The sequence below is a fragment of the Saccostrea echinata genome, unplaced genomic scaffold (assembly GCF_033153115.1).
Source record: "Saccostrea echinata isolate AGI-Se365-2 ecotype Australia unplaced genomic scaffold, CSIRO_AGI_Sech_v1 ptg000173l, whole genome shotgun sequence".
Classification (NCBI taxonomy): Eukaryota; Metazoa; Mollusca; class Bivalvia; order Ostreida; family Ostreidae; genus Saccostrea; species Saccostrea echinata.
In genome coordinates, this window is record NW_026889922.1 from 1 (window position 1) to 16589 (window position 16589).

The window sequence follows — 16589 nt, forward strand, 5'->3', positions numbered from 1 at the left end:
CTGCCAAGCCCAAGAAAACGACCAAACCCAAGAAGACAACCGGGGAGAAAAAGCCAACAGAAAAGAAAAAGGCTGTTAAGAAACCTGCAGCACCCAAGAAGGCCAAGTCTCCCAAGAAGAAAGCAGCTACTAAGTCTCCCAAGAAAGCCAAGGCAGCTCCAAAGCCTACGAAAACCAAAGCGCCCAAGAAAGCCACAGCCAAGAAGTCAAAAACCCCAAAGAAAGCCACCAAGGCGTAGACTGCCAATTGTCTTAAACCAATTACAAAAGCCCTTTTCAGGGCTACCAACATTTTTAGAAAAGATGCCTCTATTACATACATGTACTAATGGAAACACAAAATGAATAAACAAGAAGTACACTTACCTATTACACATAGTTTATTTGTCTTCGACTGGAAGCAAATTGCAAAGTCATGATAATATTAACATGCTGTTTCTGAGAAGAAGAAGAAACAAAAGTCAGTTTTTAATTTGTTTACATACCCTCCCTCAAGTAAATAAAATTTTACTTTTTCCACATCACAACGCCTACGCTAACTATATGGCCATTATTATTAGTGTTATCATTCTAGTATATTTGTTTTCATGTTTTTTTTTTTTTTTTTTTTTTTTTTTTTTTGTTTTGTTTTGTTTTGTTTTGTTTTGGTTTGGTTTTTTTTTTTTTTTTTTTGTTTTTTGTTGTTTTTTTTGTTGTTGAAGTTTTATTATTATTATTAATTTTTTTTATTTTATTTTATTTTATTTTATTCATTCATTTATTTTATTTATTTATTTATTATTATTATTATTATTATTTTTCTTTTTCTTTTTTTCTTTTTTTTTCCCCACTTTATTTGGAATCAAATGTGGAACGAATGGAATAAAAGTTCATGCGTACCTTTTGAAAGACAGATACATACATTCTTATTCTTTTCATTTATTTATTCTTTTCATTTATTCATTCATTCATTCATTCATTTATTTAATTATTCATTCATTTAATTAATTATTCATTTATTTGTATTATTTGTTTTGTTCTTGTTTTTGCAACAGGGTAATTCCTGTTCATCCTATATGCACCATTCTGATTATCTGCAAGTATCATGATACTTAGTAATATTACTGGGCTTGTTCAGATAATGGTAGGAGGAAATAATGACAAGAAATATATAATATATATTTTTCGAAAATGCATTTTGCTTCAATAACGAATTGAAAATATATGTATATATATAATAAATAATTCTATTTTCTATTCAATTGACGTTACATTCATCCCCATTATTCACCATATATATATTTTTAAAAAAAATATTTGACTATATGTATCTGCAGTGAAATCATGTGTCAAAAACCGACTTGATTTTCTTTTTCTTTTGGGGCAATTCTGTGGATTGAAACTACCTACAGACGTAGCCAATGGTCATCTCGTTCACCTGACTAATCGTAGCGAGTGTTACTGCGGGCACCAGCCAATCGACTAAGCCGACTGGTAGACCGCAGCGATTTTCAACTTGAGCTTACAAAGATATATAAGTTCACGGTGCAACACTGCCACTTCATTCATTCGAGTTTGAATAATCTGAGGAGATAGCATGGCACGTACCAAGCAGACGGCACGAAAATCTACAGGAGGCAAGGCCCCCAGAAAACAGCTCGCTACCAAAGCTGCTCGTAAAAGCGCACCAGCCACGGGTGGCGTTAAGAAACCGCATAGATACAGGCCAGGAACTGTCGCCCTCCGTGAAATTCGGAGATACCAGAAGAGCACTGAGCTTCTCATCAGGAAGCTGCCATTCCAGCGCTTGGTCCGGGAAATCGCTCAGGATTTTAAGACCGACTTGCGTTTCCAGAGTTCAGCTGTCATGGCTTTACAGGAAGCAAGCGAAGCTTACCTTGTTGGTCTCTTTGAGGACACCAACCTGTGCGCCATTCACGCCAAGAGAGTAACCATCATGCCCAAAGACATCCAGCTGGCCAGACGTATTCGTGGAGAGCGTGCTTAATTTTAAGCTGTATTTCAAGTCCTAAAGCAAACGGCCGTTTTCACGGCCACCTACATTCTTCGAAAAGATGCCTTCTGTTCAGACGTTGAAACATCTCTGAAAATAATGTTGAATTATTTGGCCGAAATTAATAAATTTTGTCAAATTCGGCGTACAATGCCCCCAAATTGAAAAAAAAAAAAAAAAAAAAAAATGTTGAGACACAGTACATCCTTCAGTGAATATATCTGTGCCTTACATATATATAATTACATAGCACAATGCTAGACAATTTCATAGTATTATTGTCATCATCAAGTTGTAGAAGTTGTCTACACATCTTGAAACTATATTTTGTACAAGTCCATCAACCTGCCCCTCTAGAATACATTCAAGAATTTTGCGAAATAAATTAGAAAATAGCACAATTATTTAAATAGAAAATGATGGAATGTGTCGAAGCAAAAAATAATAACAGTATTACAACTTTATCTCATTAGTTCTACAGCTATGCACATATGCGAGTACATGCATTTCAGAACTGCAATTCCGTATTTCATTTATATTCAAAGTATGATTTTTATTGATTTCTAAACAACGTCAAATATAACGATATTCATTCTAACGTGGCGTGTAATAAAATGAAAAAGGCTCATTTATAAAGCCGGTTTGGTCACTGCTTAAAGTTGCCTTTGAAAATTAACTGAGAAAAGAGGAAATCAAATAAATTATCACATCTATAACTAGATATCATAAATGAATGAGAATCAAAAGTTTCATTCAGCTTCTACATTTTGTATTATTTCGGTGTTATCTGTCACACCCCTTTCCTTTGAATAACTTAATCCCCACCCACCCACCCACACACGTTTTTATTATCATTCGGCAACAACGGTATTTATTTTGTTAAACTCAAAGCAAAAAATACTGAAATAAAAAAATAACAACAACAAAACAAAAAATTGTGTATGTTTATCCTAAAAAATTATGATGCTGTCTGTCCTGCTTGATATAATTCCCCTCTCTCTCTTTATCATTTTTATTCATTTTCTGTCATGTTTTTTTTTTTTTTTTTGTATATCAGTTTGTATAAAATGTATATATGTACCTCCACGTACCAATATTTTGGTTTAGGTGAATAAATTGAACCTAAACTTGCCTATATGTGAAGAAATTAAAGAATCAAAATTAATTAAATGTGGTTAAAATTCCCGTGGGGCAAGAAATGTAAACATTCCCATCATGCCAAGCTGACCAATCGTAAAGCTTGTCACAATACCGCTTTGGTAACGTTCCGAACTTTTCAAAGCATCGTGCGCTCTCACGGGTCCTCAATTTGGACTATAAATTAGGCAATTACGCATGATCAGTTCATCAGAACAGTACTACTGGCTGAACTTATAACATGTCTGGACGTGGCAAAGGAGGAAAAGGTCTTGGAAAAGGAGGCGCTAAGCGACACAGAAAAGTCTTGAGAGACAACATCCAGGGTATCACCAAGCCAGCCATACGCCGTCTTGCTCGCCGTGGTGGTGTCAAACGTATTTCCGGTCTCATCTACGAGGAAACTCGTGGAGTTCTTAAGGTTTTCTTGGAGAACGTGATCCGAGATGCTGTAACCTACACGGAGCATGCCAAGAGAAAGACCGTCACAGCTATGGACGTGGTCTACGCCTTGAAACGCCAAGGACGCACCCTGTACGGATTTGGAGGCTAAAGAATTCAGTTTGACAGTCAAGACAGAAGTTTAAAACAAACACAAACGGCCGTTATCACGGCCACCCAAATTTTTCGAAAAGATGCCTCTTAAACATCGTTAAGACAGACATTTACTTACTGAGTACTTGTTATACAGATATTCACTGTACAAAGTTGAATACAGAATGGTTGTAAGTGGTAAAATAAATACACAACAATAACAGAGTAAGACCCTTTATGTCGTAATATTTCCTCAAAACTATATACAGAGCAACAAATATGTATTGAATTTAGGTTTGGACAAGAAATATTGAATAAACACACACAAACAGTATATATTATTTAATTTTTTTTATTATTATAATCATATATTAAAATAATAATGCTGCTGTCTTGAGTATTATTTTGAGGGATCGATCTACCGACAATGACAGGTACCAACTGGCGCTGAGTGACATGCTTTTTTTTTCTTGTTTAACAATTATGACTAATGTTAGACAATTAATTGTCAATGTATAATTATCGCATTTTGGTCATTGCACTTTTATTGATGTATAATTACTGATTGAAAATTCCAATATGTCAATGTCAAAGAAAGGGGAGGGGGGGGGGTCTTGAATTTATTTATCTGTTTCATTGATATTAGCTGAATTGAGATACTTTATTATCAATTATATAATGTACGCTGATAATTAATTCAGTATACAGAGGACAAATGAACCAGGATTTTGTGTACATCAGATGGACCTCGCATGCTTGTATTTTATTTATATTTGAAGATACAGTTATTTTAGATATATGCTTGGTTGTACATTCAAGTTATTTGTGAATAAAATTTGGCTCTCATACATATAATAATACCTACTTGTATTTCTTTATTTATCCTACTTCTGTTATTATAATCAGTTGTAAACAATGTGGGATTTTTATACGTTTGCCACTTTTACGAGCACATGCATTCACATTGTAACACTCACACATATTATTTGTGTCTCAATAACGCATGTAATATGAAGGTATCTTTTCTTAAAAATTAGTTGGCCCTTAAAAGGGCCGTTTGGTGTGTGTACTTGCAAAATGAGATTATTTGCTGCTGGTGTACTTGGTGACGGCTTTGGTGCCCTCAGATACGGCGTGCTTGGCCAGTTCACCGGGCAGAAGGAGACGGACAGCAGTCTGGACCTCTCTGCTTGTGATTGTAGATCGCTTGTTGTAGTGGGCCAAACGAGAGGCTTCGGCAGCGATTCTCTCAAAGATATCGTTGACGAAGGAGTTCATTATGCTCATGGCCTTGCTGGAAACACCAGTGTCAGGGTGCACCTGCTTTAGGACTTTGTAGATGTAAATGGCATAAGATTCCCTCCTCCTCTTCCTCCTTTTCTTGTCTGTGCTCCTCGGTGTCTTGGCCTTGGTGACTGCTTTCTTGGCGCCTTTGGATCCGACTTTGGGTGGCATGATCTCAAGTTGACAGGTCAAACTGAAGAGATGAATAAAGTAAAATGGTAAAATTTACTATTTATATGCGAGTAGGAGGAGAAGCTTGTTACGGACCTCCGAGAAAACATTACTTGTTCGGATTTCACCTAAAGGCACAACAGAGCGACGCGTTAATTGGCTGCACCGTTGGATCCGCTTGGTTGTTTAAATTGGTGCGTGCGGGCGTCGCTGGATTATTCGTTGACTGTACACGAAAGAACATAACCGTTAAGAATGTCTGGACGTGGCAAAGGAGGCAAAGTGAAGGGGAAGGCCAAGAGCCGTTCTTCCCGCGCCGGACTGCAGTTCCCCGTGGGTCGTATTCACCGTCTGCTGAGAAAGGGCAACTACGCCGAGAGAGTGGGAGCAGGCGCTCCCGTGTACTTGGCTGCCGTTCTTGAGTACTTGGCCGCAGAAGTCTTGGAGTTGGCAGGCAACGCTGCCCGCGACAACAAAAAGACCAGAATCATTCCCCGTCATCTGCAGCTGGCCATCCGCAACGACGAAGAATTGAACAAACTCCTGTCCGGCGTGACCATCGCGCAGGGTGGTGTCCTGCCCAACATCCAAGCGGTGCTCCTTCCCAAAAAGACACAGAAAGCCGCCAAGTAAAAAGATCCTATAGTTGTGTTGTGTGCAGCACAAAACCAAACGGCCGTTTTCACGGCCACATAAGCTTTTCGAAAAGATACCTACATTACAAACGAGTTGAAACGTAAACAATTATTATAGCTAGAAAATAATAGAAACACACGAATTCAATAATTTTCAACACAGAACAGAGATCAAACATCAAAGAAAGTGTTATATATTTAATGATAAATAAATGTATTAAGTTAATAACAAAAGCAATAAATTTTAAAATTGACTCGCATGTATATTCGTATATGTACGTTTTTTTCTTTCTCGTTATAGGCAGTTGAATCCAAACCTTATAGGCCTGCGTACAAATGTTGAATTCTCACGTATTACTTGAATGCTCACTCAACAAAGAGATAAGAAAAAAAAAAACCCATTTCATTGACCAATTAAGACTAGAAACTGCGAAAATCATCTAACATGGCGATCTAACTTTCAATTTTTTTCCTTTGATACAAATATTTTTAAATATGATCATTATTTTATTAACATATTCAAAAGATCTGTAACTCCAGTTAAATCCTTAATGTTTCTTTTTTTTCCCCCTCGCTATTGTTTTATATGATGATTATTTAGACAAAATTCCTAATTGATAAAAATAGATAAAAGTTATGAATATAAGAATCTCATAAGAATAAGAAGATGTGGTTTATATTATGTCTTGAATGTTCTTATTCAAAAAAGTGTGCTTCCCATAATAAGAGTGAATAAAAGCAACTCGATGCCAGTTTCCGGATACTTACAGTACTAACACAATTAAAAACTGGTAGTAAATTTTCTTTCGAATAGACTACCGATGCGAATGACTAAACGACATTTTTTTCAACACTTTACATTTATTGCGATGTCCATCACTGCGCCGTGCAGCACATCTGCATCGTCACGTGACATATAGATGCAGGGAATCATGATCTGCACGTGGAAAGTGTGCAACCAATTTGATGCTTCTATCAATGTATTGTATTGTCTTGTATTATATACTGGTTGTCTTGTTCAACTTGAAAGATATAGATTTTAAATACATTGGCTTTTGACCACATTCTGTTTATTTACATGTACTCAATTATTTGTGTGTGTAAATTACAAGAAACAAATTAATATCAATGAATAAGCTACTCCCATTATTCGCCTTGTTCGTCTCTCTCTGTCTCTCTCTTATGTATAACTACTAATTAAGTGAGTGTTCTACAATTATTAAATACACGCCCTTTTTATGTGATTTTTTTTTTTCATGTAATTTACAAGGATGTCAGTTATGTATATTCTTATGATATAATTATACTGAGAAATTCAGACGTTGTACCACCGAATGTGGTACGTTACGTACGGTCTGGATCTTTCCGGTGTCCTCGGTGTTATAATTATAAAGTAGGTGTCATGTATTTAAATATTCGAAAAGAAATTATATGTTGTCCCTTTAAGGGGGTGAACATCCACTGATCTAGAAAGTATATTAGATATATATTTGAACATTCAACAATTTGTGAGATTCCGTGATTTCCCTTCATATGACCCTTTTGTTTGATTGTTTTTTTTTCTCTCTCTCCATTTCATATGAAATGCAAGGCACACATCACTATCCATTGTGCGCGTGTTTGTGCCGAATGTTTGCATTTTCATTCGGATTTTAAGTAACATAGAAGACAATTGAAAGAAATGTACATGTATGTTTTATCACATAGCAATGTAGTAAGTACTTCAATCCCTTACTCGTGTTCTATTCCTCTTGTTTTCGTGTTTTAATCAAAATTAGTCGCTTCTGGGCTCCAGGGAACAGCGCATTTTCAGAATCAACAGACAATTCCTCCTTTAAAATGACAGATTAAGAACCTTAAACAAAAACAGTTATGTAGGAAATTATTTCAAGAAAACGCACAGTGACATATTTGAGAAAATTAAGTAAAATTGGGAGGACAAAATCGGAAAAATAACAGGTATTGAAACACAAAGTTTGACGAGTTCAATCCTCTACGCTCTCGACAATTGGGGAGTTTTCACGGAGGTCCGCGCTCGCCGCCACTCAAATAAGGCCATCGGCGGAGGTGATTTCATTCATTTCCTTATCGTCGATAACGTCGTTCACATCAGTTGTAGAAAACAGGACAAAAAAATTATGGCAGACGCCGCACCAGCAAAATCCCCCGCCAAGAAGAAGGTTTCCAAACCCAAGACGGTCCCCGCCCATCCCAAGTACATCGAGATGATCAGCGCTGCTGTGGCTGCCCTGAAGGAGCGCGGAGGTTCCTCGAGACAAGCTATTCTCAAGTACATCATGGGCAACTACAAAGTCGGTAATGACGCCTCTAGTGTCAACACCCATCTGAAGATGGCCCTCAAGAACGGAGTCAAGAAGGGAGTTCTCAAACAGGCCAAGGGTACAGGTGCCAGTGGTTCCTTCAAGCTGGGAGAGAAGCCCAAGACGGAGAAGAAACCCAAGACCAAAAAAGTCACCAAACCTAAGGCTGCCAAGCCCAAGAAAACGACCAAACCCAAGAAGACAACCGGGGAGAAAAAGCCAACAGAAAAGAAAAAGGCTGTTAAGAAACCTGCAGCACCCAAGAAGGCCAAGTCTCCCAAGAAGAAAGCAGCTACTAAGTCTCCCAAGAAAGCCAAGGCAGCTCCAAAGCCTACGAAAACCAAAGCGCCCAAGAAAGCCACAGCCAAGAAGTCAAAAACCCCAAAGAAAGCCACCAAGGCGTAGACTGCCAATTGTCTTAAACCAATTACAAAAGCCCTTTTCAGGGCTACCAACATTTTTAGAAAAGATGCCTCTATTACATACATGTACTAATGGAAACACAAAATGAATAAACAAGAAGTACACTTACCTATTACACATAGTTTATTTGTCTTCGACTGGAAGCAAATTGCAAAGTCATGATAATATTAACATGCTGTTTCTGAGAAGAAGAAGAAACAAAAGTCAGTTTTTAATTTGTTTACATACCCTCCCTCAAGTAAATAAAATTTTACTTTTTCCACATCACAACGCCTACGCTAACTATATGGCCATTATTATTAGTGTTATCATTCTAGTATATTTGTTTTCATGTTTTTTTTTTTTTTTTTTTTTTTTTTTTTTGTTTTGTTTTGTTTTGTTTTGTTTTGGTTTGGTTTTTTTTTTTTTTTTGTTTTTTGTTGTTTTTTTTGTTGTTGAAGTTTTATTATTATTATTAATTTTTTTTATTTTATTTTATTTTATTTTATTCATTCATTTATTTTATTTATTTATTTATTATTATTATTATTATTATTTTTCTTTTTCTTTTTTTCTTTTTTTTTCCCCACTTTATTTGGAATCAAATGTGGAACGAATGGAATAAAAGTTCATGCGTACCTTTTGAAAGACAGATACATACATTCTTATTCTTTTCATTTATTTATTCTTTTCATTTATTCATTCATTCATTCATTCATTTATTTAATTATTCATTCATTTAATTAATTATTCATTTATTTGTATTATTTGTTTTGTTCTTGTTTTTGCAACAGGGTAATTCCTGTTCATCCTATATGCACCATTCTGATTATCTGCAAGTATCATGATACTTAGTAATATTACTGGGCTTGTTCAGATAATGGTAGGAGGAAATAATGACAAGAAATATATAATATATATTTTTCGAAAATGCATTTTGCTTCAATAACGAATTGAAAATATATGTATATATATAATAAATAATTCTATTTTCTATTCAATTGACGTTACATTCATCCCCATTATTCACCATATATATATTTTTAAAAAAAATATTTGACTATATGTATCTGCAGTGAAATCATGTGTCAAAAACCGACTTGATTTTCTTTTTCTTTTGGGGCAATTCTGTGGATTGAAACTACCTACAGACGTAGCCAATGGTCATCTCGTTCACCTGACTAATCGTAGCGAGTGTTACTGCGGGCACCAGCCAATCGACTAAGCCGACTGGTAGACCGCAGCGATTTTCAACTTGAGCTTACAAAGATATATAAGTTCACGGTGCAACACTGCCACTTCATTCATTCGAGTTTGAATAATCTGAGGAGATAGCATGGCACGTACCAAGCAGACGGCACGAAAATCTACAGGAGGCAAGGCCCCCAGAAAACAGCTCGCTACCAAAGCTGCTCGTAAAAGCGCACCAGCCACGGGTGGCGTTAAGAAACCGCATAGATACAGGCCAGGAACTGTCGCCCTCCGTGAAATTCGGAGATACCAGAAGAGCACTGAGCTTCTCATCAGGAAGCTGCCATTCCAGCGCTTGGTCCGGGAAATCGCTCAGGATTTTAAGACCGACTTGCGTTTCCAGAGTTCAGCTGTCATGGCTTTACAGGAAGCAAGCGAAGCTTACCTTGTTGGTCTCTTTGAGGACACCAACCTGTGCGCCATTCACGCCAAGAGAGTAACCATCATGCCCAAAGACATCCAGCTGGCCAGACGTATTCGTGGAGAGCGTGCTTAATTTTAAGCTGTATTTCAAGTCCTAAAGCAAACGGCCGTTTTCACGGCCACCTACATTCTTCGAAAAGATGCCTTCTGTTCAGACGTTGAAACATCTCTGAAAATAATGTTGAATTATTTGGCCGAAATTAATAAATTTTGTCAAATTCGGCGTACAATGCCCCCAAATTGAAAAAAAAAAAAAAAAAAAAAAATGTTGAGACACAGTACATCCTTCAGTGAATATATCTGTGCCTTACATATATATAATTACATAGCACAATGCTAGACAATTTCATAGTATTATTGTCATCATCAAGTTGTAGAAGTTGTCTACACATCTTGAAACTATATTTTGTACAAGTCCATCAACCTGCCCCTCTAGAATACATTCAAGAATTTTGCGAAATAAATTAGAAAATAGCACAATTATTTAAATAGAAAATGATGGAATGTGTCGAAGCAAAAAATAATAACAGTATTACAACTTTATCTCATTAGTTCTACAGCTATGCACATATGCGAGTACATGCATTTCAGAACTGCAATTCCGTATTTCATTTATATTCAAAGTATGATTTTTATTGATTTCTAAACAACGTCAAATATAACGATATTCATTCTAACGTGGCGTGTAATAAAATGAAAAAGGCTCATTTATAAAGCCGGTTTGGTCACTGCTTAAAGTTGCCTTTGAAAATTAACTGAGAAAAGAGGAAATCAAATAAATTATCACATCTATAACTAGATATCATAAATGAATGAGAATCAAAAGTTTCATTCAGCTTCTACATTTTGTATTATTTCGGTGTTATCTGTCACACCCCTTTCCTTTGAATAACTTAATCCCCACCCACCCACCCACACACGTTTTTATTATCATTCGGCAACAACGGTATTTATTTTGTTAAACTCAAAGCAAAAAATACTGAAATAAAAAAATAACAACAACAAAACAAAAAATTGTGTATGTTTATCCTAAAAAATTATGATGCTGTCTGTCCTGCTTGATATAATTCCCCTCTCTCTCTTTATCATTTTTATTCATTTTCTGTCATGTTTTTTTTTTTTTTTTTTGTATATCAGTTTGTATAAAATGTATATATGTACCTCCACGTACCAATATTTTGGTTTAGGTGAATAAATTGAACCTAAACTTGCCTATATGTGAAGAAATTAAAGAATCAAAATTAATTAAATGTGGTTAAAATTCCCGTGGGGCAAGAAATGTAAACATTCCCATCATGCCAAGCTGACCAATCGTAAAGCTTGTCACAATACCGCTTTGGTAACGTTCCGAACTTTTCAAAGCATCGTGCGCTCTCACGGGTCCTCAATTTGGACTATAAATTAGGCAATTACGCATGATCAGTTCATCAGAACAGTACTACTGGCTGAACTTATAACATGTCTGGACGTGGCAAAGGAGGAAAAGGTCTTGGAAAAGGAGGCGCTAAGCGACACAGAAAAGTCTTGAGAGACAACATCCAGGGTATCACCAAGCCAGCCATACGCCGTCTTGCTCGCCGTGGTGGTGTCAAACGTATTTCCGGTCTCATCTACGAGGAAACTCGTGGAGTTCTTAAGGTTTTCTTGGAGAACGTGATCCGAGATGCTGTAACCTACACGGAGCATGCCAAGAGAAAGACCGTCACAGCTATGGACGTGGTCTACGCCTTGAAACGCCAAGGACGCACCCTGTACGGATTTGGAGGCTAAAGAATTCAGTTTGACAGTCAAGACAGAAGTTTAAAACAAACACAAACGGCCGTTATCACGGCCACCCAAATTTTTCGAAAAGATGCCTCTTAAACATCGTTAAGACAGACATTTACTTACTGAGTACTTGTTATACAGATATTCACTGTACAAAGTTGAATACAGAATGGTTGTAAGTGGTAAAATAAATACACAACAATAACAGAGTAAGACCCTTTATGTCGTAATATTTCCTCAAAACTATATACAGAGCAACAAATATGTATTGAATTTAGGTTTGGACAAGAAATATTGAATAAACACACACAAACAGTATATATTATTTAATTTTTTTTATTATTATAATCATATATTAAAATAATAATGCTGCTGTCTTGAGTATTATTTTGAGGGATCGATCTACCGACAATGACAGGTACCAACTGGCGCTGAGTGACATGCTTTTTTTTTCTTGTTTAACAATTATGACTAATGTTAGACAATTAATTGTCAATGTATAATTATCGCATTTTGGTCATTGCACTTTTATTGATGTATAATTACTGATTGAAAATTCCAATATGTCAATGTCAAAGAAAGGGGAGGGGGGGGGGTCTTGAATTTATTTATCTGTTTCATTGATATTAGCTGAATTGAGATACTTTATTATCAATTATATAATGTACGCTGATAATTAATTCAGTATACAGAGGACAAATGAACCAGGATTTTGTGTACATCAGATGGACCTCGCATGCTTGTATTTTATTTATATTTGAAGATACAGTTATTTTAGATATATGCTTGGTTGTACATTCAAGTTATTTGTGAATAAAATTTGGCTCTCATACATATAATAATACCTACTTGTATTTCTTTATTTATCCTACTTCTGTTATTATAATCAGTTGTAAACAATGTGGGATTTTTATACGTTTGCCACTTTTACGAGCACATGCATTCACATTGTAACACTCACACATATTATTTGTGTCTCAATAACGCATGTAATATGAAGGTATCTTTTCTTAAAAATTAGTTGGCCCTTAAAAGGGCCGTTTGGTGTGTGTACTTGCAAAATGAGATTATTTGCTGCTGGTGTACTTGGTGACGGCTTTGGTGCCCTCAGATACGGCGTGCTTGGCCAGTTCACCGGGCAGAAGGAGACGGACAGCAGTCTGGACCTCTCTGCTTGTGATTGTAGATCGCTTGTTGTAGTGGGCCAAACGAGAGGCTTCGGCAGCGATTCTCTCAAAGATATCGTTGACGAAGGAGTTCATTATGCTCATGGCCTTGCTGGAAACACCAGTGTCAGGGTGCACCTGCTTTAGGACTTTGTAGATGTAAATGGCATAAGATTCCCTCCTCCTCTTCCTCCTTTTCTTGTCTGTGCTCCTCGGTGTCTTGGCCTTGGTGACTGCTTTCTTGGCGCCTTTGGATCCGACTTTGGGTGGCATGATCTCAAGTTGACAGGTCAAACTGAAGAGATGAATAAAGTAAAATGGTAAAATTTACTATTTATATGCGAGTAGGAGGAGAAGCTTGTTACGGACCTCCGAGAAAACATTACTTGTTCGGATTTCACCTAAAGGCACAACAGAGCGACGCGTTAATTGGCTGCACCGTTGGATCCGCTTGGTTGTTTAAATTGGTGCGTGCGGGCGTCGCTGGATTATTCGTTGACTGTACACGAAAGAACATAACCGTTAAGAATGTCTGGACGTGGCAAAGGAGGCAAAGTGAAGGGGAAGGCCAAGAGCCGTTCTTCCCGCGCCGGACTGCAGTTCCCCGTGGGTCGTATTCACCGTCTGCTGAGAAAGGGCAACTACGCCGAGAGAGTGGGAGCAGGCGCTCCCGTGTACTTGGCTGCCGTTCTTGAGTACTTGGCCGCAGAAGTCTTGGAGTTGGCAGGCAACGCTGCCCGCGACAACAAAAAGACCAGAATCATTCCCCGTCATCTGCAGCTGGCCATCCGCAACGACGAAGAATTGAACAAACTCCTGTCCGGCGTGACCATCGCGCAGGGTGGTGTCCTGCCCAACATCCAAGCGGTGCTCCTTCCCAAAAAGACACAGAAAGCCGCCAAGTAAAAAGATCCTATAGTTGTGTTGTGTGCAGCACAAAACCAAACGGCCGTTTTCACGGCCACATAAGCTTTTCGAAAAGATACCTACATTACAAACGAGTTGAAACGTAAACAATTATTATAGCTAGAAAATAATAGAAACACACGAATTCAATAATTTTCAACACAGAACAGAGATCAAACATCAAAGAAAGTGTTATATATTTAATGATAAATAAATGTATTAAGTTAATAACAAAAGCAATAAATTTTAAAATTGACTCGCATGTATATTCGTATATGTACGTTTTTTTCTTTCTCGTTATAGGCAGTTGAATCCAAACCTTATAGGCCTGCGTACAAATGTTGAATTCTCACGTATTACTTGAATGCTCACTCAACAAAGAGATAAGAAAAAAAAAAACCCATTTCATTGACCAATTAAGACTAGAAACTGCGAAAATCATCTAACATGGCGATCTAACTTTCAATTTTTTTCCTTTGATACAAATATTTTTAAATATGATCATTATTTTATTAACATATTCAAAAGATCTGTAACTCCAGTTAAATCCTTAATGTTTCTTTTTTTTCCCCCTCGCTATTGTTTTATATGATGATTATTTAGACAAAATTCCTAATTGATAAAAATAGATAAAAGTTATGAATATAAGAATCTCATAAGAATAAGAAGATGTGGTTTATATTATGTCTTGAATGTTCTTATTCAAAAAAGTGTGCTTCCCATAATAAGAGTGAATAAAAGCAACTCGATGCCAGTTTCCGGATACTTACAGTACTAACACAATTAAAAACTGGTAGTAAATTTTCTTTCGAATAGACTACCGATGCGAATGACTAAACGACATTTTTTTCAACACTTTACATTTATTGCGATGTCCATCACTGCGCCGTGCAGCACATCTGCATCGTCACGTGACATATAGATGCAGGGAATCATGATCTGCACGTGGAAAGTGTGCAACCAATTTGATGCTTCTATCAATGTATTGTATTGTCTTGTATTATATACTGGTTGTCTTGTTCAACTTGAAAGATATAGATTTTAAATACATTGGCTTTTGACCACATTCTGTTTATTTACATGTACTCAATTATTTGTGTGTGTAAATTACAAGAAACAAATTAATATCAATGAATAAGCTACTCCCATTATTCGCCTTGTTCGTCTCTCTCTGTCTCTCTCTTATGTATAACTACTAATTAAGTGAGTGTTCTACAATTATTAAATACACGCCCTTTTTATGTGATTTTTTTTTTTCATGTAATTTACAAGGATGTCAGTTATGTATATTCTTATGATATAATTATACTGAGAAATTCAGACGTTGTACCACCGAATGTGGTACGTTACGTACGGTCTGGATCTTTCCGGTGTCCTCGGTGTTATAATTATAAAGTAGGTGTCATGTATTTAAATATTCGAAAAGAAATTATATGTTGTCCCTTTAAGGGGGTGAACATCCACTGATCTAGAAAGTATATTAGATATATATTTGAACATTCAACAATTTGTGAGATTCCGTGATTTCCCTTCATATGACCCTTTTGTTTGATTGTTTTTTTTTCTCTCTCTCTCCATTTCATATGAAATGCAAGGCACACATCACTATCCATTGTGCGCGTGTTTGTGCCGAATGTTTGCATTTTCATTCGGATTTTAAGTAACATAGAAGACAATTGAAAGAAATGTACATGTATGTTTTATCACATAGCAATGTAGTAAGTACTTCAATCCCTTACTCGTGTTCTATTCCTCTTGTTTTCGTGTTTTAATCAAAATTAGTCGCTTCTGGGCTCCAGGGAACAGCGCATTTTCAGAATCAACAGACAATTCCTCCTTTAAAATGACAGATTAAGAACCTTAAACAAAACAGTTATGTAGGAAATTATTTCAAGAAAACGCACAGTGACATATTTGAGAAAATTAAGTAAAATTGGGAGGACAAAATCGGAAAAATAACAGGTATTGAAACACAAAGTTTGACGAGTTCAATCCTCTACGCTCTCGACAATTGGGGAGTTTTCACGGAGGTCCGCGCTCGCCGCCACTCAAATAAGGCCATCGGCGGAGGTGATTTCATTCATTTCCTTATCGTCGATAACGTCGTTCACATCAGTTGTAGAAAACAGGACAAAAAAATTATGGCAGACGCCGCACCAGCAAAATCCCCCGCCAAGAAGAAGGTTTCCAAACCCAAGACGGTCCCCGCCCATCCCAAGTACATCGAGATGATCAGCGCTGCTGTGGCTGCCCTGAAGGAGCGCGGAGGTTCCTCGAGACAAGCTATTCTCAAGTACATCATGGGCAACTACAAAGTCGGTAATGACGCCTCTAGTGTCAACACCCATCTGAAGATGGCCCTCAAGAACGGAGTCAAGAAGGGAGTTCTCAAACAGGCCAAGGGTACAGGTGCCAGTGGTTCCTTCAAGCTGGGAGAGAAGCCCAAGACGGAGAAGAAACCCAAGACCAAAAAAGTCACCAAACCTAAGGCTGCCAAGCCCAAGAAAACGACCAAACCCAAGAAGACAACCGGGGAGAAAAAGCCAACAGAAAAGAAAAAGGCTGTTAAGAAACCTGCAGCACCCAAGAAGGCCAAGTC

At 37.0% G+C, this 16589-nt stretch overlaps 9 protein-coding genes across 9 annotated transcripts; 7 read left to right on the forward strand and 2 right to left on the reverse strand.

The window, feature by feature from the left end:
- Window positions 1-1400: 1400 nt before the first annotated feature.
- LOC133177572 (histone H3-like) lies at window positions 1401-1987 on the forward strand. Its single transcript, XM_061312540.1, has 2 exons — window positions 1401-1411; window positions 1576-1987. The coding sequence occupies exons 1-2, from the start codon at window positions 1401-1403 to the stop codon at window positions 1985-1987; spliced, it is 423 nt and encodes a 140-aa protein (XP_061168524.1).
- A 1384-nt stretch (window positions 1988-3371) lies between these two features.
- Window positions 3372-3683, forward strand: LOC133177576 (histone H4). The gene has a single exon (XM_061312543.1). It carries the CDS (start codon window positions 3372-3374, stop codon window positions 3681-3683), a length of 312 nt encoding a protein of 103 aa, XP_061168527.1.
- Window positions 3684-4747: 1064 nt separating this feature from the next.
- LOC133177575 (histone H2B-like) lies at window positions 4748-5119 on the reverse strand. Its single transcript, XM_061312542.1, has one exon. It carries the CDS (start codon window positions 5117-5119, stop codon window positions 4748-4750), a length of 372 nt encoding a protein of 123 aa, XP_061168526.1.
- Window positions 5120-5374: 255 nt separating this feature from the next.
- On the forward strand, window positions 5375-5752 carry LOC133177573 (histone H2A). The gene has a single exon (XM_061312541.1). It carries the CDS (start codon window positions 5375-5377, stop codon window positions 5750-5752), a length of 378 nt encoding a protein of 125 aa, XP_061168525.1.
- A 2140-nt stretch (window positions 5753-7892) lies between these two features.
- LOC133177571 (histone H3-like) lies at window positions 7893-10224 on the forward strand. Its single transcript, XM_061312539.1, has 2 exons — window positions 7893-8315; window positions 9859-10224. Exons 1-2 carry the CDS (start codon window positions 7893-7895, stop codon window positions 10222-10224), a joined length of 789 nt encoding a protein of 262 aa, XP_061168523.1.
- Window positions 10225-11609: 1385 nt separating this feature from the next.
- Window positions 11610-11921, forward strand: LOC133177570 (histone H4). The gene has a single exon (XM_061312537.1). The coding sequence runs from the start codon at window positions 11610-11612 to the stop codon at window positions 11919-11921; it is 312 nt and encodes a 103-aa protein (XP_061168521.1).
- Window positions 11922-12985: 1064 nt separating this feature from the next.
- On the reverse strand, window positions 12986-13357 carry LOC133177577 (histone H2B-like). The gene has a single exon (XM_061312544.1). It carries the CDS (start codon window positions 13355-13357, stop codon window positions 12986-12988), a length of 372 nt encoding a protein of 123 aa, XP_061168528.1.
- A 255-nt stretch (window positions 13358-13612) lies between these two features.
- Window positions 13613-13990, forward strand: LOC133177578 (histone H2A). The gene has a single exon (XM_061312545.1). It carries the CDS (start codon window positions 13613-13615, stop codon window positions 13988-13990), a length of 378 nt encoding a protein of 125 aa, XP_061168529.1.
- Window positions 13991-16131: 2141 nt separating this feature from the next.
- LOC133177580 (histone H1-delta-like) lies at window positions 16132-16581 on the forward strand (the record flags this gene model as incomplete). The annotated part of the gene is made up of 1 exon (XM_061312546.1): window positions 16132-16581. A coding segment is annotated over exon 1 (450 nt), but the record flags the coding sequence as incomplete, so codon positions are not given.
- Between the last annotated feature and the right edge of the window lie 8 nt (window positions 16582-16589).